We start from the raw sequence: 26073 nt of genomic DNA on the forward strand, positions 1-26073 counted from the left end.
AAATGTCTGCTGTGTAAGCCACCCAGTGTATGTTGTTGATTAAGACAACCAAAGTGTTTGTACAAGCTGCAGATCCACACTTCCAGTTGCATGAAAGACACCTCTGTCTGTATGTCCTACTCCCAAGTCAAACTCAGCATGTGCAAGGCACGATTGCTATTTTTCCTCTTAAACTGGCTTTTGTGCCTCTATCTCACATAATTGTAATTGCACCAGTATATAACTTTGCTCAGCTATGCCTTCCATCAATTTCTTGCTAAATACTGTTGTTTCTACCTCTGAGATGCCTTCTCTTCCATCTTTTCTGTTTTTACAGTACCTATGTTATTTCATATTCTACCTCTCACTTTGTCTTCCTGTGTCTACTCCTCTCAAAACATTTTGCAGAATGAAGAAAGGCTATAGTGTAATCTGATTACATTTTAATGTTTCCACATGGCCAGAGAATAAATTCCAGACTCCCTAGTTTGCTTTCCAAGGATCTCTATGATCTACTATGAAAATATTTTTCTCAATTTATTCTCATAACTTCCCTCTGTGCCTTCTAATCACCACTGCTTATTGTTTGCTTAGAACTCTAAAGAAGTGTATACTTTCCTGCCCCTTTATCTCACCTGGATTGGCATTTTTTATTTCACCATCCATTCCATCATCCTTACTTTAAAGCCCATTTCAAGACTCACCTTCTCCACCAGGTGAAAGGGCAGTACGGTAGATTCGGCTGCCCAGGTGAGTGTCTTCCCCACCCTCAGAGCTCTGCTGCACGCCCTCAGATGCTTGTTCTGTGAGAGGAGGACGACCTTTACAGATAAAGGAGGGCTAGGCAAAGGGATAATGTCACTGCTAGACGTGCCTCAGAGACAGCTTCCAGGTTTCTCTAGGTAGAATTTTTCTGCCCTTGAGCTATGAGTGACTAGATTAATCCCAGTCTACTTTGTGTGAGTTAGTGATGAAATGGCTTCCATCTCCTGCTGAACAAAGCTCTTGGAGGGCAGGGCTTACACCCGGTTCCCAAGGACCTAACATGCTGTTCTGCTGGACATTTATTCTAACATTTTTTGAATAAATGAATGAATTTATGAGGCCATAGTATGGGTACCTGTTAGACAATCAAGCCCATTTTTACTTATTAAAAAAGCTGAAATTATGGTGTTGAAGATTTCTTTTTTAAAAAAATTAAGTTCCCATAAAATAAATATAAAAGTTGGCTATGAAAGTAAAGAGGAGGTTGAGGTGATGAATACATTACCACATCTGACTTGGTGGTAAATTTCTGAGTCTGCAGGCTTTCTAAAGCCATCCATTTCACTGGCAGTTTTGCACCTGTTTTGTTGTGTACGCTATAGTATTCCTTATCATACACGTCTCTGGCAAGACCAAAATCAGCAACCTTAACGGTGAATTTTTCATCCAGCCTACAGAAAAAACAAAAATTATTACCAGTGGCTAAAAGAGAATAATTTACAGTGATTCTGAATCTCTATTGATTAGAACAAGCAGCTTCAGTATTTGAAATCCATAATTTCTGCAGGAAGGGCTTCATCTGGCCTGTATTGACTAGCGCTAAATCACAATGGAATCCTTGAATAAAAATGCTTGACATTTACATTTCAAATTCAACAGGCCAAGGGAAGAGATTGTGAATGATGTGGCATAAGAAAATCTTTTTTGCTTTAATGTAGATCTGGAGAAGTAGTAAAATTGGCCACCCTCCCAGCTTTCTTTGGTTGCTAAATCGAGTATGCCAACTGACTACCCAAAGCAATCAGTAATTACCACTTGTCAACTTATTAGCAATACTTAGTTTTATGGGGGAGATATGACAGGGGACTGTTATTTCATTTTTTCCTTCTCAAAGGGCTAGGCTAGTACCTACAACTCTTTTTACCAGTGAGGTAATAGAGAAAACGGATACACAGTAAAGCATCTAGGAAAACAGGAGGGTTCCAGGAAAATCAATTCTTCTATCTGAGGCTATGTATCCTTTGTTTAAGATGGCTTTTATGTTGTCACACTGACCAAAACCAAGGTAGGAAATTAATAGCACAGTTCTTTCTTTCACACATACCATAAGTCATGAATCAGTGCTATGGAAGGGAAAGCACTGAATCAATTACCAACTGTTGACTGCTGTATTATACAGCCCAGGCAGCCAGACACAAATAAACCTCTTTGTATATTCATTCTCAAATACCATTTTTGGTAGGGTTTCTGCAGGCTGACTTCAAATCCACTCTTGGGAAGTTACAATATGTTGGTATTTGTGTTAGCAGCCCCTCTCCGTTTCACTGTAAAATGCTGCAGATCGAATTGTCCCTTCCAAACACTAATGCAGTGTGAAACCACAACACTGGGGGCTATGGGCGGGAAGGAAAAAGAAAAGCTAGGGCAACAACAGCTGTTTAAGACCTCCCTCGGGAGAATTCTTTTTAAATTCTGTTTGATAAAGCCAGAAAGCTCCACCTACATACCCAGTGCTTACACATCGATTTAGAACTGTGACGAAAATAAAGGACTTTTACGTGAGAAGAGAAAACATCCTCACTAGCCTTGAAGAGTGGGAAACAGGTTCCTCCCTGTCACTTATGGACTGCAGGCACAGAGATTCTTATACTTACATACAGTTTCTTGCAGCCAAGTCTCTGTGGACAAACTTTTTGCTTGCAAGATATTCCATGCCTTTGGCTACTTGAAGACCAAAGCCAATAAGATCTTTTACAGTTGGGTTCTGTAATCAAAGAGAATTGGAAACCCATAAACTAATAAGCATTTACTGTTCTAGCTATGGTCTTAGAATTCTGAAATATTGATAAGAATTACCTTATCAATTTCTTATCAACAGCAAAGAATTACCTATTTCAAATAATAACTTGTTTCCTATTGATAATCATCATTTACTTAGTATCTGTTATTTGCAATATACCATGTTAGAGGTTTTTTATAAATTTTGGTTAATCCTTATACACTCACTTCTGCCCATTTTCCAGATGGGGAACTGGAGTTGTTTTAAAATGTGGAGTTTATTATTATTCAGGTAGGGTACAGCCAGCAGATGGGAACAAAGGCCATCAAAAAGACTGTTACTCACAATTCCCAAGAGGAGGCATGGCAGGTCATGCAAGGCCACACAGGGAAGCACCAGGGTTGGTTAGGAGGCAGAGGAAACAAGGGGAAAACATAAGCAAGAGCCTTTATGGTGATTTCTGTGGGAAGGAACGGGCGAGGCAGAGGAAGAAGCTTAGAATCAGCTGGTTTGAATAATTTCAGTGGGTCTGGGGTGTTAAGAACTGTCCCTAGAAGTCTGGTACCTGGTCTTAAAGTGCTGAGGGCAGGTAGATGGTGGCCCAGGGTGTTGGCACCCTTTAAAGGAGGTGGTTGGGGTATGGGCTCTGGAGTGGTTGGTTTAGTGATGAAGGGCATGCTCTCCGAAGGTGAGCTGTTTAATACCTCTGGGAATTTGCCAGTCCTGTGGGAACTGGGGAAAGCAGTCCTTCCAGGGTCGGCAGGTCCCCAGAAATACATGGTTAATACAAGAAGCTTTGAGAGAAATAAATCACTTTAAATCTCTCAGATGGTAAGTTGTGGAGTTAGGATTTTAGCCTATATCTGTTAATACTCCAAAGCCTATATCTGTTAAGACTCCAAAGCTTAGTGAAATCAATCATATTAGAAGCCCTCCTACTGGTATTGAAGCAACAGTGGCCTGAACCCACACAGAAAACAGGAGATCTCATTCTCCATATGTTCAACCCACAAACTTGGATGGACAGCATAATGGCTTTAGTTAACTATAAGAACTGTATCTGAAGTCACCCAGATGTCACTGCGGTGCCTGGTCATCAGGAACGGGATAACTCTTCTTCAGCAGCCACAGTGAAGTTTGTGAGGTAAAGAGGCAGCCAGTGGGGACCCTGTAAGGAGGGCTACAGCCCCCCTTAATGCACCCAGCACTTAGAGAGGCCATTTCCTGTGTTTTTGGCCTCTCTTTAAGATATATCTGTTAGTGGTTGTAATAAGTACAGACTCCCTGGACTATAAAGGCAATGGTACTTTGTAAAGTAAATTCACCTTATTTGCAAAAATTCAGAGCTAGAGAGTATTCTCTTTTGACTGAATACAAAATATTTCTTTACCATCCTAAAGCTCATTTCTCTAAGAATCTGATCCCATGTTTATGAAGTTTTTTTGATCAAGAGTAAAACTACTCCATAACGTCTAAAGAGGTCTGTTCACAGAAGCCAAAAAGCAGCCTGGGGCCATCTGTGACTTCAGTTCTGGAGACTTCTTCTTCCCTCCCTACTCCTGGTCTAGCCATTGTTTGCTCAGCCTTTTTGGAATTAGCATAAATGTCACTAACAAAACTGTCATTTGGAAACATCTAAGAATCTCTTCTGTAACCCTGAACTCATTCACTCAGCAGATATCTCCTGAGAGTCTATGTACTTAACTTTATTTTGGTGTTGGAGCTATAGCAGTGAACAACATACTGTTAGGTAGGTAGACTAGGGAAAAGGAGTCCAAAATGGTGGTGGCCAAAAGACAAGGAAGGGCAAAGGAAGGTCCGAGGACCAGAGTGAAGACTTCAGGCAGAACAAACAGAACAAACAGCACTCCTGGCTGAGCCCAATTTGCATAGGGCAGGCCCAGGTGGAGGAAAAAACACATAAAAGGAGGAGCCAAAGCGCTTTCTCTAGGACTCTCTCTCCTGCGTGCATGCGCCCGCTCTCTCTCTCTCTCTCTTTCTCTCTCTCTCTTTCTCCCTCCCCATGCACTCCTCTACTCCCTTCTCTTCGAGTCTTGGATTCTCCTGCTATCTTCTAAATAAAATGGAGCTGTAACACTGATTTGCCTAAGAGCTGTAACATGGTTTGTCCAAGACCCGAGAGCTGTGATGCGCCGAGGGCTTTAATGTCCGTTGCTCCAAATCTTTGTTGTGACAAGACAAAGAACTGAGGAACATACACTTGCGTGATAATACAAACAAAATTACCTACCCTCTTGTGCTTGTACTCTAATAAGATAAGTGTGTATGTGTGTGTATATACACACACATATATACATATACACAGTTATCATTTATTTATTACCTAGTAGAGTACTGTTCAATAGAAATATGAGACAAGCCACATATGTAGTTAAAATTTTTCTAGTAGTCTCATTAAAGAATTAAAAAGAAACAAGCAAAAATTATTTTCAAAGTATGTTTTTCAACCCAAATATCCAAAATAATATCATTTTAACATGTAATTAGTATAAATAATTACTGATGAGATATTTTACCTTCTTTTTTTATACTAAATATTGAAAACCTGGGATGTATTCTACACTTACAGCAAATCTCAATTTACACTAGTCACATTTCATGAATGGCTTATGGCCACAGTTTTGGATAATTCAGGCCTCAGTATATGAGGGTGTGATGGATAAAAACAAAGCAGCAGAAACGAGAAAGAAAGAAGGCATGAGAGTGTAGTGATCAGCTGCAATTTTAGACAAGTTGGGGAAGCTTTATTTTGAAGATGACATTAGGGCAGAAAGCTGAAATTAATAACCAAGTGAGATATGTGGATATTTTGGAGAAGAGTAGTCTAGGTGGAGAGAGTAGGAAGTGCAAAGGTCCTGAGGTGGAAGAGTGGGCAGCAACTTTGAAGAATAGTGAGATTCATTCATAATTAATTTTAAATATATTTCCTTCTAAGGTTAAAACGGCCTTTAGGCTGAGGCTCATTCTGGCTCTACGTCTCCTGTGCAGTGCTTTTTGTGGTGTATAGTAGGCATTGAAAGATGTGTACCTGTCTGGGGGATGGCAGAGCACGGCTGCCTGCAGGGCAGATAAGAATCACCATCCCTGGAAACCCTTCTGTGTATCACTATCTTCCCACTAGGACAGAGGATTTTGAGAAACCAGAGAACTGAATGGGCCTCTGTCCATTTGAACGGTGTCAACGTTTCACATGGGTTTCTTTGGCTAAAAATTTTAAAAAGGTTCAAAATAGCACCTTTTGGAAGGCTGGCTGGCTTAAGGCTAGTTCATAAGTTAGTAAGCTTGGCAATATACTTACATGAGTCTCATTTCTAATGAAATTTCGAAGATCCCCGTGTTTCATGTATGGTAGGACCACCAGTGGAGACCCCTCACTTCGAAGGCAGATTCCCAAAAGTGAGAGAACATTGGGATGACTAAAATCTTTCATGATGATTCCCTCAGTCAGAAATTGGGAAACTTCTCCTATGTCAGTGATTCCTGAGAAAGCCAGCAGTGGAGACATTAACTTCATTACAGGGACAATGATTACTTCATCAGGTTCAGGGAGAGACAGCACAGAATATAAAGCCATTGGACTACATCTTGCCCTGATGCCTCATCCTCAGAGTGTTATTTTACAATACAGTTGAGTGAATGATGTCACCTGTGCTGCACTTTTGAGTCACCACCTGCCCTTGTTTTTGAAAGAGTCTAGCAAGGCATGGGTTGGCAAACTTTTCTGTAAAGGACAAGACAGTAAATATTTTTGGCTTTCTAAGCCACATGGTCTCTGTTGCAAATACACAACTCTTGCCATTGCAGTGCAAAAGCAGCCACTAATGGCTGATAACAGTGGCTGAGTCTTGATAAACTGTTTACAAAAACAGGCAGCAGGCCATAGTTTTCCAGTCCCTGGACTAAGAGGATTTGAAGACCAAATGTTGCCTATGCTATCTAAGTAGACTCTTTTGTTAGAGTAGTTTCCAAATAGAGAGCCCAAGGGCCTGATATTAGTCAGCACTAATGAAGAGTTAACGTCCTTTAATTTATTAATCTGATTAGTATCAGTGTCAGTGATGATACTCTTTTACAAATGCAGTGCATCCAAGGCCTGGACATCCATCTGGACCAAATAGAGATCAACACACACCAGGGACAGAGAAAGATTTCTTGGCAATAGGACTTTTTACTACAACTGGCAGTAGTGCTCTTTATTGAGGCAAATCTATTGACAATTATACTTAATCCATCACAATTTGTAGTTAGATTTCATATAAATTGTTGCTTTAATTATCTTGTGGTTAGACTTCCAACAAAATGAACCATACAGAACACTGTTCAGCATGCAGATTTATGTTCAAAAAGGCTGAAATATTTCTGTTGATAACATATATTATAGGAAAACCTTTCACACATGCATTGAAAACATTAATTCCAATATAAATTTGTAATGTATCTTGTTAACATTTTTTTAGGCTGCCTCAAACTATGAGCAGAAACTTAGAAATGAGGGTAGAAAAGGCAAGCACATTGACTTGACATGTGAGGCCTGTCAGCAAAGGTGAAGCCAGGCAAACTCTACTATAAAGAGTACGGTGGGTTGTACAAGATAGTAACTCATGCCATAATTATGGCTCTGGGTCAGTAATAAAGTCTTAGTTTATGTTTGGAAGCATTCCATATTTCTTCTCTCTTTTTTTAAACAGGAAAAAATTTCAAACTAAGTTTAATAACACATATACATGGGAAGACCCAGGAAAACTGAGTAGCATTCCCTGCTTCTTAAAAAGAGTATGCATTACATTTTAAGCAGATTTTTCTCAATAGTAAATAATACTAAAAATATATATATTCTAGCATTAAAAGGGGGTAAGTATCACTTGCTAAGGAAGTTCATTTAATTAATGGATTATCTCATTCATCAAAAATGTGGATAAATGAGGTATTACCGCATTTATAATTTTTTAATTTTCTGCTGTTTTCTCTTGTTTGACTTATTTCATTTTTTATCTTTTTGATGGAAGTTGTGGTTAAAGAAATAATTATAGTAATGCCTCTGGGTACAATGAGTCATTACTACTGTATGTGCCAAAATGCTTCCAATAGTTTCCATAAATGTCACTTGCAAAACAAATACTATAAGCCAAACATATTTAAATGATACTTAGGCTCATCCAAGAATCTCTTTCATTCTTACTTATGAGAGCTCTGAGGGATAATTTCTGAGGAAATGTTTCAATAAGAATTTTGATCACACATTTTAGGATTAGATCCATCGTTCCAGCTAGTCACTGATTTTTCCACAAGGGAGAGTGTAAATCAACATTTTATTATGAACTGTTTATTAGTCTGCAGCCACAGAAGTGTACTCCACTGTTAAATAAAATACAACTTACTATTCAAGGATTTCACAGCACAGTGAATTTTCTTATCATCGTTGTCCAACAAAGTTCCATGATATACACACCCAAAATGTCCTACGTGATAGAGGGAACTTGGTTAGTGCTGCATTAGTTTTATTTGTTTAATATTATTTATTAAGCTCTTCATGATCTTCATTTCTTTTTTGTTTCCTACATGGCAAAAAAGTACATTGATTCTTATGCTTTTGATTAACAGTACCACTACTTGTGTGTGTTTGTAAAATATGTAGATATATTTTACCCAAAGATAAGAGCAATATGATTATTTAATACATGGTAAAATATTTAGGTGATGTAATTGTTATTAGAGGTTAAGATAATAAAGTATTCAATAACAGTGGAACCAGTGAAAACAGGAGTAACATCTGCCTCATATAAGGAACATTATTATTAAGGATCAAAAAATATCTTTTAAATATAAAAATAAAGCTTTATCCACATGAAGAACTACAATAAAATAAGGTCTCTATATTCCAATAAACGGAAATGAGATAAAAATGTCACTATTAGAAATAAGATGAGCATTATAGAATAAGGATTTCCCCCATTAGTCACTGGTTAATATGTAATCCAGGCTGGCAGAAACTGAAAGACCATGGCCTGAATGAAGCAAATTCACTCTGAGTCATTTCATCCAGTTCTCTCTGGTTTTAGCCACATCACTTTCCCAATGGTAGCCTTTCATCCAGTGGCAGTAATTTTCCCCAGAGGTGCCAAATGTCTGATAGCTGCGTAAGTCATTAAGAAATTCATCCAGCTGGCTAAGACTCCCCAAGTGCCTAGCATGTGAGTGCTGGGCATTAGTCTACCCTCTGGTAATGCAAAGATGAATAAATAAAACCTACACTCTTGAGGGCTCACATTCTCTTGGGGAAAGCATATAAATAAACAGTAGTATTCACAGAATCATTCATATTACTACTTTATAAGAGATATAACTGCCATTTTAGCAGCTTTCATGATAAAAATACAAAATACTAATTTTAGAATATGTAGAATTAGAACATAATTAGTTTAGTCACACATTCTAAAACTGGTAGTTACTGAGATTTATAGACTGGTAAAAGAACTATGTATTACTCTGATGTGAAAGATGTCTGTTAACAGTGAGGCTGCTATTTGTGAAGGGGAGCATGCTAAGGACTAAAATCTGGAGTATATGATAGAGGAATGTGTTGATGCTATCACAGGAAAATGGGAAGGCCTAGTGAATGTCCCTTCAGCCTCCTCTGCATCATGCTGGCTGACGTCTGTGCTATCTCTTGCAGCACATACTGAATAAAAGGATCAGAAGCCATTTGGTATTAAAGGTAAAACCTTTTTAGAAAAAAAAGGGAACAGTGGAGTTCATTTCCTGGCTTCTGGTTGGTTTCTTTTCCTGCTCAATATTTCCTCCAGTACTGTATATGCTAGCTGTTATTGCTGCTCTGGCTGGCTTAATACAAATATTCATTCCTCTTTGTATAAAGAAATTGGAGTGCATTGTAGAGATGATGTATACTCTTCAGATCAAGGGAAGGCAATAAATTCCCTGTCTCTTGATGCTGTCCAGCAGTGTACAAACTGCTATAAACCAGGACTTCATAGAGTTAGTCAATATTCTCAGGGTAAAGAAAGACTGGAAGGAGATATGAGTGAAAATATTAGAATTTAATAGAATGATTTTTAGACAGAAGTAAAAGGCACTTTCAAGAAATTATAGTTGTCATTATGAAAAAGGTGAGGAAGGAATGTGATTCATTAGTAAGATGTCTGGGAGATTATCAAGTTGTCTCCATGCACAGGGGCAAATCCCTATGGATGTGATTTGCAGGGTTGTATTTCTGCAGAACAGAAATCAAGCGCACTTGTTATCACTGCTCTGTCAGTTGCTTTCACTATTGTCTAATTCCTAATCTGCAAAGGCAGAAGATAAAATGCTTACTGGAAAATTGTGTTTAACAAAAAGCTGAGTGGAAATACTTACCTCTTCCTATGACTTCATTGAAATGTACAATCAGACTGCTCGGCCCAATTACTACGTGCTGAACTGCCTGGACCAGCTCTGGATTTAGAGCACTGAGGTCGATGTGGACGGTATTTTGCAGTAATGGACTGGATATATCAGAGTCCCCACTTGTTAAGATGGGGGATAGATCTGTCAGAGGATACTGCACTTGTCTGCATGACCCATTCTGAGATGCATTAGGAAACTGGTCTGCAAGATTAAGCAAAATTATTAGAGACAGTAGCAAAACCTCAATTAGTGGGGACTGCAACAGAAGAAGCAAACTGAATTAATAACAAAATCAAAATTTAAATTTAAATGTAAAGAAATAATTATTGTATCACTACATAAGGCTAGGAAAAACCTTTACAAAGGAATTGATCTAATAAAATAGTAAATTGGGAAAAGATATGGGTATGTGTGTATGTGTTTATAAAAAACATTTATTGATTTTCTTACATTAAGGAGTAACTTTGAAAGTTGGTTTTTTCCTTTTCATTTCCTTAGACATTTTCTTTTATATAGCAAAAGTCAAGCTTGAGGGTTGTTTTTTAATATTCATATACTCATAAGAATGAAAAGTGGCAAAAGTAGTCAAGCAACTGCCTTGTCCCACAAAAATTCAACTGAACTATAAGAAAAGGAAAAAAGAAGCCTTTTGAGAGACTACTGTTTATTAATGGAATTAATTAGTATTGCTCAAAATGTATGTGGATTCCTGGTCAAAGAAAAATATGTATAATGAAATATATACCTTTCTCTCTCTCTCCCTCTCTCTCTTTCCTCTCTCTCTCTCTATATATATATACACACACACACACATACATACAAACAACCAGACATATGTAATGGTTAAACTTTTAGAAATGAAAACTTTCCACATTGGTAAGTTTTCCATCCTGTGGTGGCGGCAGCAGATCTAGTATTATCCTTGTTTAGAGGGAGCAGCAAAGGACTGGGTTGGTGTGCCATCCTCACTGCTTAGAGGGCACTTGGAAAGGGATCAGATCAACATTCCTTGTAAGTTGATCTTTATAATGAGTCTCAGGCAAGGTTCCCTTTTACTAGGTAGGAAATTGTGGGGCTGAGAGCACATTTCTTAATGTCAAATAGGGCAGAGAAGGCAACAGTTGCTTTGCCCTTTCCAATGGGAATCCATATATGTCAAGGAGAGGGTGTTATACTGGAAGCAACTGACTTGAAGATAAACTAGGTTGGGTATTGAAATGTATTAGTATATAACACACAGAGAAGGGAGGCCTATGTGGGGGGAGGGTCCTCATTAGCATCAAAAGAAAATATTGTTTGCTTGCAAATGATCAGGAAAATCAGAACTTAAGAGAGCGGCATAAAAAGAAAGTTGATGCTACCTCTGATTATTCTTAAACCCACTTAATTATGTTTAGTGTTTGCCACAATGGACCGTTTGGTTACTACATCAATTTGGCCAGAGCAGTAAACTCAGCAGTGGTTCCAGAAGAGCTTTGGGATCACCTGTAGTTATGAAAATTGTAAGTTATAGTAATCATTAGCTAGAAATGAGACAGATGCATTCTTCATCCTTCTTTAAAGGATGTAGAACATTAGGGGAGTGCTTGAGATGTTGGATGGGTGAGGGATGGAAGGAGCCTAGCTGGGTGTCTGTTGCTTTAATCCCAGAGTCAGGGTTTTCAAACCTTTCCTGGGGGGAAATGCAGATGAGCCAGATGATGGAAACTATAAACTCAGTTCCTCTGCCTTCACTTCTCAAACTTTTGCACCTAAAGATTAGGGTTCTAAATTCTCAGAGGTGCAGAGATGGAGGGAAATCCTTGATGAGGCACAAGAAAAAGTTCTCTGGCACAGAAATTGTACTGACCTTTCCGTTAAGTTCAAACATGTGCACAAACCATCAGTGTGATTCTGGTTTGACACACAGTGTATTCTAAGTCTGCAGAAAAGACTCATAAAGAGGCTGTCCCCACCACACACACACAGAGAAGCTCTCTAAGTGCCTCTTTCTTAGGTACTGGCTGTGCATTTCCTCATTCTTCTCTGGGTAACCTTCTTTTGCCTATTTTACTTTTCCATGTCTCCAAGGAGTAGGTTCACTGTAGGAAAGAGGATGAAACTCAAGTTCCTTAGCAATGATGACAGAAGTCTGGTGAGCAAAGAGGCTGAAGGAAAATTAAATATACTTCTTCAAAACAGTCACTTGTTAATTTTAAAGATCTCAAACTTGAGCCATTAAATGTGAATAAAAAATAATAAATAGGTCTACATTTCAAAACTATAAACTGGATTTGATTTTCCCATGTTGTTAAGGGCCTGGATTCTTAAAGGTGAATGGAGTCATGTGGGAAAAGACATTAATGGTGTCTGTAGAACTAACATAAACTTGAAAAAGTAAGAGGCAGTAAGTGTTGAAAAAATTAAAATGTTAAGTGCCTCACTGCTCTTGTACTTGTTTTGATGAGCAACTTCTAAGTTCTGCAGTATCTTCAACGATCTGTGACTCATTTTATTTGTCCAGTGGTAAATATTCAACCAGGAAAATGCTTGTACTTGACTCACGTCCTGTAACTTCTAAAGATAATGGAGCAGATTCAATACAGACATTCTGCTTTTACCAGGAGAGTTTAAATAAAACAATGTGAAATACTGTGGTTAATCTGACAATTATTAGGCCTAACATTAACTCTCCTTTTTAAACAGCATAACTGAAGGTTCCTGGTGGCTCAGATGGTGAAGCAGGAGACCTGGGTTTGATCCCTGGGAAGATCCCTGGAGAAGGAAATGGCAACCCACTCCAATATTCTTGCCTGAGAAATCCCATGGACAGAGGGGTCTGGCAGGCTATAGCTCATAGGGTCACAAAGGGTCAGACATGACTGAGCAACTAAGCACACACTGGTTAAGACTCAAAATATATTCAAGTCCTGGGATGCTGTGGATAAAAGACTGGGTGCTAACAGTTCATTGAGACTCCTTCAAAGGAGTGCTAAAGGTATAATTTAAATGTCTAAGGATTAGCAGGTAAAAAAAAAAAATATAGCAGTACCAACTTCTGTTTCAATAAATATGTCTTGTATCTTAACTCTTCCTGGGTTGTTAAAGAGAGCTTCACAGTTTCTTAGCATTGCACTGAGATGATAAACAGCTTACCTTTGCTCAAATGATTTTTAAAATGAACTTTTTTGTGAGAATAGAGCTTAAAGACTCTAAAAAAATCTCATATATGAGTTCATTTAAAAATAAGAGTCATGTAACTTTTTGTCAAATTAAATACTTCTTTGGCCAAAGAAGAGGTGACTACTTCTTTTATATTTTTATAAAAATATAAAGGCAAAAACAAAAATAAACAACACTGCCACAACCCACTGAGGTGTATGTATAGGTATTTTTCAGAAAAATAAACTGAAGTATACCTTCTGGAAAAGTAGCTCGGTAGTCTACAGATTCATTGGAAACCATTTCTGTAGTTGGGCTTACACTTCGGGCACTGACAAGCCTATCCAAATGTGGAGTGTGTACTCTTGCATCATAGCGAACTAATTCACTGCCCAGATCTTAAAAGAGAGAGAAAGACCTCGTTAAAGACTTGGCTATTATGGGTCCAAGTAGACTTTGATCTGGTGACCAGAACTCATGGCTTTTATGGATTGCATAAGACCACACACATGAATCTATGACAATTTTAAACTGTAATGATTGTATTGTTAAGGCAACGCCTTTAAAACAGACAATAAAAAAAATTATGCACCTTTAATTTGCTTCCTTTTTTTCAGCCACAGGAAAAGCCCGAGTAACAGTAAGAGTATTATTGATATTGAGACAACACCAACAATCAATCCTGTGAAATTCTGATCTGGTTGAACTATCACTTTTCCAAGAACAGTTGAAGAAATTGCTTGCTTCCACTACAAATGACAAATAAAAGTCAGAAATTAACCATGATATGTACAAAATACACTTCACAGTTGAATTATAATCTCTCTAGGCTCAAAATAATACCTGGTTATTACTGTTCTAGAAGTGGAATAATTGCCTCCAGAGTATTAAGACATTCTTAAATTCTTGTTCAGTGTTCAAATAATTAGGGGCTACTAATCACTAAAATACTTACATGATGCCTAGCTGTTTGTGCTTATAACTAGGTACTAGGAATAAAAAGATAAAAATCAGTCTCTGACCACGAGGAACTAAAGTGTGAAAGGGACACAAACACAAAAGTAAATGATTAAAAAAAATAAAATAAATGGTTATAGTTCACAATGATATGTACTGTAGAAGCATGAACATATTGTAAGAAGCAGAGACAACAGAACATTAATTCTGTCCTAGAGGATAGGGTAGAGGGCACAGGAGACTCCCCATAAGAACTGAATAATTATGTTATTATTATGGGATAATAAAATCTCAGGGTAGTTTTATTTGCTTTGTTTTGATACACAGAAGAAGTTTTTGATGCTCCTTCCAGCTCTAACATGGTACGATTTTTTGGATTTATGGTCCATTTGAACTCCAAACTCTGATCTCATGATTTAGCTTTTTATTTTTAAATTTTTTATATGTTCCCATTTCATAACTGTTTGAAAACTTCAGGAACCCTTTAAAAATCACATATATTTGGATAAACAAAATGTGGTATATCTACACAGTGGAATATTACTCAGCCTTTTAAAGGAATGAAGATAGCTGTTTATATGAAAAAGGTTACTATAAAATAGTTTCTTACTTCACTTCATCCAGTGCATACACATTCTTTTATTTATGGGACTATGCATTTGAGAGCACTGTGGCTGGCAGTACTGTGTTGGCTCTGGCCTCCTAGGGTGGTGAGAGATGGGAAAAGACACCATTGAATGTGTCCTCATCCCTCCTGAGGATTACAGCAAATTTCAGCAAGAGTGTGGCATGATGGAGAAGAGTGTAGCCAGCAAGGACTTTTGAGACCTACCTTTTGAAGCTTGGGAAGGAGACAGTGCAACAAAAACATCACTATTTCTAAAATAACAATTAAGAATCAAGCTGAACTGATGAGCTAAAGCCTACACACAAATGAGCTTTAATGATTTATTTTAAGCCTGCAAGTGACATAATTACACTGGCATCTTTATTTACATCATGAGAAGAAAGCAGGAATCCCACCTCTATATTTAGTTCGCTGTTCAATTTCAGCAGGTCACTGGGGACCGTACATAAAACAGCTTCAGAGTGTGAGTGTATATTTTCACAGCTCTTATTTCCAACTTTTAACACCTCCCCTTTAACTGCTTCAGGGTCAATATCATTTCCCTAGAAGGAAAAAAAAAAAAAAAAAGGAGCTTGTTAACACTTCACAATTTTGAAGGAATGCAAACAATTATGAAGGAATATAAATATACTGCAAACACAGTATATTTATGAAGGCACATGATTATCTGACACTCATTTTCATGGGGATTTGGATGGTTGAAATAGAGAGTGACCATTTCAGGGTACTAATTAGTCAGGAATCATAGGATCTAGCTTTTCCATCAAATTGGATTTTAGAGAAAAGGAGAGCGTCTTGACTCACACCCTTACATCAAATGATGTCTTTTTCATAATCAACTTATTAATGTTTTCAGGGAGTACTGATGGTTGGCAAAAGGGAAATAATTTAGAGATTTAGTTTGAGCTGCCTAATGCAGAGACACTTAGCTCTGGCTTCACTTTTAGAATCACACTGAGGGCTTTATATAAAATACTGATGCCCAGGTCCCATCTCCAGAGATTCTGATGTATGGATCTAAAAGTCAATGTATTTCTTTGGTGTTTGAGTTGGGCAGTTTCTTTTCATTCTTCTTGACCATTGAATCCTATACAAAACGAATCCATTTTTAAAGACATTCTTGTAAGATGCCATAAGACCCTCATTATGATGAGAGCATGATTATATTATTTTGAACAATTGTATAGTTACATGAGGACATTAAAAACATTATTCAATTTGACATATTTAGTTAAATGAAGTCACCATTATGCATTTAAAATATCACTGTTTTGTTTAAGAAACCAATAATTACCCTTGGGAAAGAAATGAAAACAGAGGTCCAATTTCTCATATGAAGACTTAATGAGTATGGTTACAGTATTTATTAAAAAGCCATTAGTCAGAGGAGAAAGATATCAAAACATAATTGTATTTTTCTGAGGGACAAAGAGCAGCCAGTAACAACTACAGTACTGCTACCTTGTTTCCACTTTATTTTACATGATCTTTAATACCTGACAAACTAGTCTTACATTGCCTCATATAGATCTCGATAGAGTGCTAGGTAAGATATCCTGGGAAAAGAAGTTAGAAGAAAATTCTTCTTTCTAACATGAATTTGGAGTTTAAAAAAAAATGGATATAGACAAACTCTATCCTTACGATACTTCCAGAGGCAGTATGCGTACTCCATTGAACCAGGTCAGCCACACAGGGCAAGTCCATGCAGAAGCACATAAATCTAACAGGTCACCTTGCGGCTTCAAATGACAACTTGTTGGTTAGGACTGAGGAGGATAGCCCTGGACCACATATTGGAGGGAATTCAGGAAATGACAAAGGAAAGAGATTAAAGAGCTGGAGGGCTTGATTTATGAGGGAATGACTAAAACGTGTCTTGCCAGCTTAGATAATGATGGAGGCTGGGGGAAGGGATGAACATACTGCATCTACATTTCCAGTACTCCTTTTAGGCTCAGGGTTGCCTAGGATGTTGCATAAAAGCATCTCCAAAACAAAAACAGATGACAAAGCTGAACAACAAAACTTTCTCATTTGTGCTTCCTAAGAAATGCACAATGATTAGTTTCTTATGTTAGAAATTACTATCAGCTTTGTATGTATAGTGATTATTTTAAAAGTCTACAATCCAAGATATAAAAAATGTGATACTGGAAGTCTACTACTATATAACAGAGGGGATTGAATCAGGAGAAAAAAAAGAAGGTATAGGCTAGTTTTTGTCATTTAAAAAAAACATAGCTTTATCAAGCTGTGGAAAAAAATGTATATGTTTAGAAATTTTATTTACTTTTTATTATTTAATATTAACTATTATTAAATAGTATAATATAAATAATAGAACAAAGTTGGATTAGTTGACCTTTCAGTCATTATATATAAGGTTTTTTTGTTTTTATTTATTTATTTGGCTGTGCCAGTCTTAGTTCTGGCATGCAACATCTTTAGTTGTGGCATTCAAACTCTTAAGAGGTAGCACATGGGATCTAGTTCCCTGATCAGGGATTGAACCTAGGCCTTCTGCATTGGGAATGTAAAGTCTTAGCCACTGGAACACCAGGAAAGTCCAACAGGTTTTTAAATAAAGCAATACAAAAGGAGATTTCTGGTCTTCAACCCCTTACATATATAGAGCAATCTAGAGTTGTAATTATCTCATTTTATCCTGTAAAGACGCTTTCCTGAGGTAGAGATTATTGTCATTACTGCTTTACACATTGAGAACTAAGGTTCAAGAAGAGACTTGGTCTTGAAGCAAATCAATTCCATTTGATACAAAATTAGGCTTCCCCGGTGGCCCTGTGGTAAAGAATCAGCCTGCACTGCAGGGGCTGCAGGAGATGCGGGTTTGATCCCTGGGTCAGGAAGATCCCCTGGAGAAAGAAATGGCAACCCATTCCAGTATTCTTGCCTGGAGAATCCCGTGGACAGAGGAGCCTGGTGGGCTACAGTCCATAGGGTCGCAAAGAGTCAGACACCACTGAGGTAAGTGCATGGATGCACTACTTACCATCTACTTCTGTATGACAAAACGCTAGTTACTGAGAATATAATGATGAGTAAGAGTTGCTTTTTCTCACTGCAATGTTAAAATGAATACATTTTTAAAGTGAAAAAACTATTACTCCCAGTGTGTCATATTAGTATGTCTCTTGCCCTTTCCTCTGCAACTCTGGCCAGGTATGACATGTTTTTACCTAGGACTCAGGACTGGGAACCCATGTCTGAGCTGGTTAAAGAACAAAGTAGATAGGAGTAGAAGCAGGACTTGAAAAATAATATCATTACACAAGGGATCCTACAAGTTTTCACGTGTCCAGGTGGTCACAATATTGAGTCTGGGCAAGTCAGCTAAGGCCATGTGGGGGGATGGCAGTAGGACTCAGCCATGGCTCAGGGAGGCTGGCAGCAGAAAAATCAGTGAGATGGTGGTCGAGGGACATTTACACTTTACTGAGAGAATATGAGCCTCCTCAGCTTGGGAACTAGGGCAAAGAACCTTGATGGGAAGCTTCAAAACTAAGTGTGTAGGACATTAACAGGCATTTGGGGAGAAAAGTTCCCAGGTCATTTGAGAAAAACTGGGGGAACCAAAATTAAACTGGCTTCTTCACTGGCTACCTGGGTCAGTAGGATACCACAGGTGCTGTCTATAAGCCCTGCAATATGGCTTCCCCTACCCCAGAATGCATATTAAAGTGCATAGCACAAAGAAAAACAGTTGACCCCTGAATAACATGGGGGTTAGGGGTACTGATCCCTGTGTATTTGAAAATCCACATATAATTTCACAGTCAGCCTTCTGATTCTGAGGTTCTGAAACCATGGATTCTCTCAATGCTGGATCACATAGGACTGTAGTATGTATTTATTGAAAAAAACCTGCATGTAAGTTGGACCTGTGCAGTTCAACTTATATTGTTCAAGGGTTAAGTGTCAACTTATGAGTCCCATCAATAAGAATAGGTCTTGACACTGGGCCAAATGACTTCTAAGAAAAGAGCCCTTCATTTCTACCCTGTTGTAGACAGAACTGGCCTCACAGTGGCTGTGAATGGATTTGGGCCTGTAATTCCAGGTATATCAGCCAGAAGTGGGAGGAAGACAAATTCTGGTGGCTCTGGGCAGGAAGTAGACTGAGTTAGCTTAGAACGACTCTCCCTTCTAAATCCTTCTAATGCTAAGAAAATGATACAGACCTCCATCTGAGCGCGCTCTATCTGAGCTTTGTTCTTAGGCTCCTTCTTAGTATCATAGCCCTGTTAGATAAGTTCCTGTTCCTTGACTTAGCTGATCTTCCTGCTCCTTTTCATGTTTTAACCAACTTCTCCAAACTGAATTTCTGAAGCATCTCTATTATCATGTATATCAATATGCTCTAGAATATGATAAAGCCCCAGGACAGTGTCAGGCAGTTCTAGTTCCAGCATTAAATACTGTGCTTCTCTAGTTTGCACAAAATATGAATGAAAAGTCATACAATAGGATAATTAGGAAATGTAGGGTTTCTTTTCATCAGAATTGACTTTCAGGTATTTGTAAAGAGTTTAGAGCTATTTTACTTAAAGAATTGCATGGACATCTACATACCACACGATAGAAAATTTTCCTATTGTGAAAGGTATTTTGGTATACATTAAATGAAAGTTAATATGCAAAGCTTTGTAATGTAGTAGCTGCTGCTGCTAAGCCACTTCAGTCGTGTCCAACTCTGTGCGACCCCATAGACGGCAGCCCACCAGGCCCCCCTGTCCCTGGGATTCTCCAGGCAAGAACACTGGAGTGGGTTGCCATTTCCTTCTCCAATGCATAAAAGTGAAACATGAAAGTGAAGTCACTCAGTCGTGTCTGACTCTTAGCGACCCCATGGACCGCAGCCTACCAGGCTCCTCCATCCATGGGATTTTCCAGGCAAGAGTACTGGAGTGGGGTGCCATAGAAATAAGACCAAATATGGAATCAAGAAATTTGATTGTGAGCCCAAGTTATACTGTTTGCTCCCTATGTGACCCAAGACAAATTATCTAATCTTTCTAAACCTCTGTTTACTTATCTATAAAGGGGGACACTACTGAAGCGACTTAGCAGCAGCAGCAGCAGCAAAGGGGGATAATCATCACTGACTTCCCAACCTCATATGTCCACATGAATCTCTAATGAAACAATATTTGTCAAAGTACTGTGTTAACTAAAATTTCACAAAAACATGAGCTGTTGCTGACATGAACACTGTGCCTTCATGTGTACTCCCAAAGAGATGTTTATTTCTGATGACCACTGTCCACACTGGTGCCTAAGCCTTAGATACAAACTACCACACACATTATGGAGTTTCTGATTCATGCTGAGGAAGACCGATACTTAGTCTCTATTATGTTCTCTTGATCCAAACTTGACTGACCCTCTTGGCCGTGGTGTAATCACTGGGCTAAATACTGACTAAGGCAATTCTCACAACTAGGGCTGGAAACTATCACAATCTCTTTTTAGCCAAATAATTCTTATATGCATGGCTGCTTAAGCAGCATAAAACTCTTCCTGGCAAAAAGAAGCAAATCTCACTCTAAATACAATTCTCTCCATAGTGCTTTCACTGATGGAACACAAATATATTTCACATTCATGTTTTGAATGGTAATTGAACATGAATAACATGAAATAAAATAGCACCCTTTCTTTTGCTAAAAACAGTTTACTGTTTGTCCAGAAGAGACCTTTTCTCTTCTCTTGCTTTATGTTCCTTATTTCAGAGAGGCAGAGGTTTTATTTATTTATTTATTTTTAATTTTATTTTATTTTTGAACTTTACATAATTGTATTAGTTTTGCCAAATATCAAAATGAATCCGCCAGAGGTATACATGTGTTCCCCATCCTGAACCCTCCTCCCTCCTCCCTCCCCATACCATCCCTCTGGGTCGTCCCAATATGGTCAACTTTAGAAACTGATAAAGGGTTAAACTGCTGTGACACAAAAGATTCTCGTATAGCTTAGATTTTCTCTTACATATACATAAAATATGGGAGATGACTAAATCATGACACTCCCAAAATAGTCCCCCTAAACTGTTCCTATTTTCCCCAGATTGCCACTCTGTGACATGACAGGTGCTAGACCTTTGTTAGAGAAAAGAGTCATTCTGTATATAGACAAGAAAAGAAAGTCTCTTGTGTCTATTTCCAGAGACCTCTCGGGCCAGGTTGGGAATAGCATTAAAGGCTGAGGATGATGTCAAATCATATTTTTCTTGGTCCAACAATTTTGTAGGACATTGAATAATGGGTATGTAATTTATAGAAAAAGGAGTTTTCTCCTCCTTGTAAGACTATTAGAAAGGGTAGATAAAGAACCATTATTCTCTAATCCTTCCATGACAGATACAGGAACAGAAAAATACAATTTATCTGGGTGTAGAAGTATTTGCAAATAAACCTTTGTTTTCATCAAGAAAAACCAAATGGAATCTTTGAAATGGCAAACACAGTAATTGTTGAAAGCAAAAGGTCACACTAGATTAATTTTATTGAAAAAAAAAGTGATAAAAGCTCTTTCTCCCTTTCTAAAACTAATTAAAGAAGCAGATGAAAGAACTTTGCTATGGTAAACATGCTGTTCACTGAAGCAGGCTTCCATTTAATTTCATGCTGGGCTTGCTTAATTATTGTGCAAAACACAATTGGGAGGTTAGTAAACTTGTATGAGTGTGAATGTGTACATGGGTTTGGCTGTAGACAAAGTCTTGTTGAAAAAGCAGAATAATTTTAGTAAAAACATACTCTTACTTACATGGAGATGATCTATGGGATTTATATTACATCTAAACAAGGACTACCCTATTACTTTGTGTTTGCTCATATTTGCATTCAGGCTATCTCTTGGGGAAAAATACTGCATGTCTAAAAACATCATGTTGAAATATAAATATTTTGCTGTTTTTAGAGACTGAGACTATAGATAATTAAAGTTTTGATCATATTGCCTCTTTTATTACTATTTGAGGTAAAAATGACTGAAGCAACATAAAAGAGTTGTATTCTAGTCTTTGTTCTGCCTCAATCTGATCACTTGTCAAACCATGAAACCTCTCTAGGGTTTTGGTATTCTTTATTTGCAACAGGCTGGTTTAGAAAAGGTGATTTGTTATTGTCCAATTAAATTATATTTAGAGGCTAATATATTCCTGAGGTAGAGGAAATTCAGCTCCATTTATAAATCAGCTTAGAGATGACCACACCCAAATACAAAATTCCAAGTATTAGAAGGAAATACAGAAATACAGTTGATGTCTTTACTTTTATGACTTTTACCTTTTATCTTGTAATGAGCACATTTAGGTGTCCAGGGAAATATGTAAGTAACATCGGCAGAAGAATAAATCACAGGCAACTTACTTAAAGGATTTGTGTCCTACATTTACTACTCTTTATTATATACATTAAGAAAGAATTTTTAAATGCTTCATTAAAAAGCAGTCCATGATTATGCATACCTTTTAGTCCTATGTCAAAAGATTTGCTTTTCAGAACTTAGATATTTGCTAATGTAATATAAGATAATGACCAAGCACAACAATTTTATTCACATAGCGATGAAGTCAATTAAGTGCAAGTTGATGATTTAAGAGAGCATTTTAAGCATTTCTTACCTTAATTTCAAGTACATTTTCATTGCCTATTGAGATCATCACTGGCTTTTCAAAAGGCTTAAACACAGGATTATGTACATAAATGAGATCAAAGTATTTGGAATGGATCCCATCTAACATGAAAAAGGCTTTGGTTTTCAGGGGGAGTTGTAGGTTCAGCTGTTCCATTGAAGGAGTTGTACAGCAGATTATCTCTGAATTAGAGCGATGTTGACATGCCTACAGTAAGACACCAATTATTCACTGTAAACAGAACACAGCTTGACATCATCAATAGCAACTTTCACATTTCACTGTTTCAATCAATTGAAAATATACATTAAATGAAAAAAAATCTCCATTTAACTCACTAATGTTGAAGAACACATTTCTGGAAACTTGACGGATGTAAGATTATCTAAACAATCCAGCCTTTAAGGAGCTACAAAGCTTCACTTGCTGGGAAGATGTAAGCTATTCTATCTGAAGCTGTCTCTTTCCTCTGTCACTTTATCTTCCTTAAGAAGACAGGAGTCACCAGGAGGGTGGCTGCTTATGAAACAGCTATTGCAGAGTGGGAAGCTGAACTTTGTACAATTTAAGTCCTGTTCGCATCTTAGCTTTAAACCAACCTTTAAGAATTAGGGCAAAGCCCTCACTTGGAAACTCAGTTGCCTCATTTAGAAATTAACATTAAAATGTTATTCACAGTGTAGAATACTACAAGGTAAAGTGCTTTGTCAACTGCCAAGCACCATATGGTTCACACTATAATTAATTATGCAGTAAGATCATCTTATTAGTGTGTTTTAAGCTATCAATTACTGAGTGCCAGGTTCTGTGCAAAATATTTTACAAGGCTGGTGTCATTTAATTCTCACAATAATCCTATGAGGTAGGTGCTAGAGATTTTTGAGCTGATATCATCAGACCAGGTCACAAAGCTCTGAGTAGCAAAGTAAAGAACATAAATCCTAGACCACTGGCTCTAAAATTCACATGACTCCCATGCTGTGTGGTTTCTTGTTCACTCTGTATTCTACATTGGTCAAACTTTTCCTATCCTCTCTATTTTACAAAGGTTCTGCTATCATTATTTCATGTCCTTTCATCTTTCATTAAAAATCTTCCCCTTTGTAATTCTGATTTATAGAAGTTTGGAAAATGTGGTTTCCTCTTGATTGTGCTTAGACGAAACCAGCAACACAAAGTGGTGCATTTAAGGTTAAATGGTTGCATTTTTCCCTCCAAGGAAAAGACAAACAAGCAACAACATCCCTTAGATTTCCTTTTCTTTGACAAGTAGAGTTGGAGATAAAACAATTACTTATGTCCACAATAGAAAAATACTCAGGATATACAGAAAAAGCACAAACAAAATTGGATATTTGATATTTTCTTTTAAAAATAATTTAAAAATTGTTCTTTATTGAAAAATGTGTGCTATATGCAGATAAAGAAAAATGATATACAGACATAATATGTATAAAATATTACTTAGTTTTGTATCAAATCCATATTACAATGCTAAAAGCTATCCTATGATCTTGAAAAAAGGAAATGAACGACTTTACTGCTATTACAATAATTTTCTATGTAACAAGAAATTTGAAAATTAACAAACTTCTGGCTTCTGGGGCATAATGTATGTTAACAAATTAATATGCATTTTGTTAAGAAGGTGATCAATATTTTTATTTTAAAAGATTTGAATTTGTTAGACTGGAAATTTACTCTGGCTGGATCAGTAAATCTAAATCAGACTTGACCAAGAGTTTTCATCTGTTAAATAATGAATGGCTTCAATTCATCATGGTCAGCTTCAGATTCTACAAGAATAAGGGAATATGGAAAGAACACGGGTCTCTTTATGAGATTTTTTGCAAACAGTAGTCAAATAGACCCACTGAATTTTTCATTCCTGTCCAAACTGAATCCATTGTTCTATTTAATATCTTTGTGGCTAAAATACCAAAGTTTACATTTCCAGATATGCAAACAGATAAGATTCTAATCTTCTACTGTTGTTTCAATCTTCTTTGTCACACCTAGGAGGTTTTAAAAAACTACATATTACAAATGAATGAATGATGTCACATGTCATCATAATGTTGGTGAGGCAGAGGGAAGAAATCTTAGTCATGATTTTAATAATGTAACCTCAGTGTAAATTAGATAAACTAATAATTTCTCAGACTTCTACTTTAAAAAGTTGCATGCCAACACCAAAAGGGGTTATTGTTATTTTTATTGGTTAATGAAAAATTGCTATGCCTGGTTGTGGAGAACTGATGTCCTTTAAATTAATAGTGGTGGTATTCTAACTTTGTTTGTGGCCATGTGCGGGGATTGGTTTCAAAGCTCTCTACTTCATATGGGGACTCCCTAGAGTATAATCTCTCAGGAATATTATAAAAATCTAATAATACTCTTTAGAGGTGATGCAATGTGGCTGATTGAGAAGGTCAAGAAAAATCTTATTTGAGATGACCTTATTGTTTGGTGATTTGGCTTGACATTTTTAGCCCCAAATTGGTTTTTGTAATTAAAGCACACTGCAGCCTTAGCCTTCAAGAAATATTGGATGGGAATCTAAAAGGAAGTGCTGTAATTCAATCTATTACCTCCCCAATCAAGACCCTGCCTGAGAGGGGGCACTTAGAACTTTCCTAAGTTGCATGTACAAGTCTGACTAGATTATGGGTATTTTATATCAGAGAAAAACAACACAATATATAATCTTCATAAATAACTTCCAACTTCCTGAAGTCTGAAGTAAAACTGCCACTTCAATGTGACCCAAAACTGTCAGAACACAAAATAGGTCAATTTAAGGAGGAATTCAGTTAAATTCTGATGGACCTTGCAAATAAAAGAAAAAAGGTGAAGAAGTGTTACACATCATACCCACTCTAGGACATCAGTATTCTAATGCTCTTTTTCATTATTTGATAACATGCTAACAAAAGGACAAGAGGCATAGTTAAGAAGGGATATGAAAGAAAACACCGTACCACTTAGGAAGACATGGATGCTTTGGCAAGATTAAAGGCTTTACCCAGGGGTTTTATTAGACCAAAAAGGTTGATGTTCTATGGGGCATTATAAAAAGGGGGATAGGGAAATGTTATGGTTTGAATGTTTGCATCCTCCTCAAATTCATATTTGGAACCCTAATCCCTCACATGATGGTATTTGGAAATGGGGCCTTTGGGAGGTAAGTAGGTCATGAGAGTGAAGTTCTCATGATGGAATTAACGCCCTCATAAGAGGAGACACAAGAGAGCTTGCTTCCTCTTTCTTTCCCCTCCATATGAGGATACAATGAGAACATAATCAGCTGCAAACCAGGAAGCGGGCCCTCCCCAGAAAGCCAGATCTGCTGGCACCCTGGTCTTGGACTTCCCAACCTTGAGAACTGTGAGAAAAAATAAATGTTTGCTGTGTAAGCCACTCAGTCTATGGTATTTTTGTTATAGAACCCTGAACAGACTAAGACAGGGATGATGCAGTTTGCATTTGTACTGACTGTTTTTAAAAAACACTGCCTCAAGT

At 37.4% G+C, this 26073-nt stretch overlaps 1 protein-coding gene across 5 annotated transcripts in view; it reads right to left on the reverse strand.

Moving 5' to 3' along the window:
- MET (MET proto-oncogene, receptor tyrosine kinase) overlaps positions 1-26073 on the reverse strand; it is a 149317-nt gene that overhangs the window by 43196 nt on the left and 80048 nt on the right. For 3 of the 5 annotated variants that reach the window (XR_008717828.1, XR_008717826.1, XM_055590305.1), the window contains 9 exons: positions 22540-22758; positions 15287-15433; positions 13899-14055; positions 13564-13704; positions 10136-10366; positions 8143-8223; positions 6063-6244; positions 2619-2728; positions 1250-1415 (listed from right to left, as the gene is read on the reverse strand). Coding sequence is in view for 2 of the 5 variants with exons in the window: in XM_055590305.1 (XP_055446280.1) it covers positions 1250-1415; positions 2619-2728; positions 6063-6244; positions 8143-8223; positions 10136-10366; positions 13564-13704; positions 13899-14055; positions 15287-15433; positions 22540-22758 (1434 nt within the window). In the remaining 3 variants the exon portion in view is untranslated. Of the gene's footprint in view, positions 1-1249; positions 1416-2618; positions 2729-6062; positions 6245-8142; positions 8224-10135; positions 10367-13563; positions 13705-13898; positions 14056-15286; positions 15434-22539; positions 22759-26073 lie in introns of those variants that run through there. The other 2 variants (XR_008717827.1, XM_055590306.1) reach the window with 2 other exon arrangements.

This window comes from Bubalus kerabau, chromosome 8 (genome assembly GCF_029407905.1).
Source record: "Bubalus kerabau isolate K-KA32 ecotype Philippines breed swamp buffalo chromosome 8, PCC_UOA_SB_1v2, whole genome shotgun sequence".
NCBI lineage: Eukaryota > Metazoa > Chordata > Mammalia > Artiodactyla > Bovidae > Bubalus > Bubalus kerabau.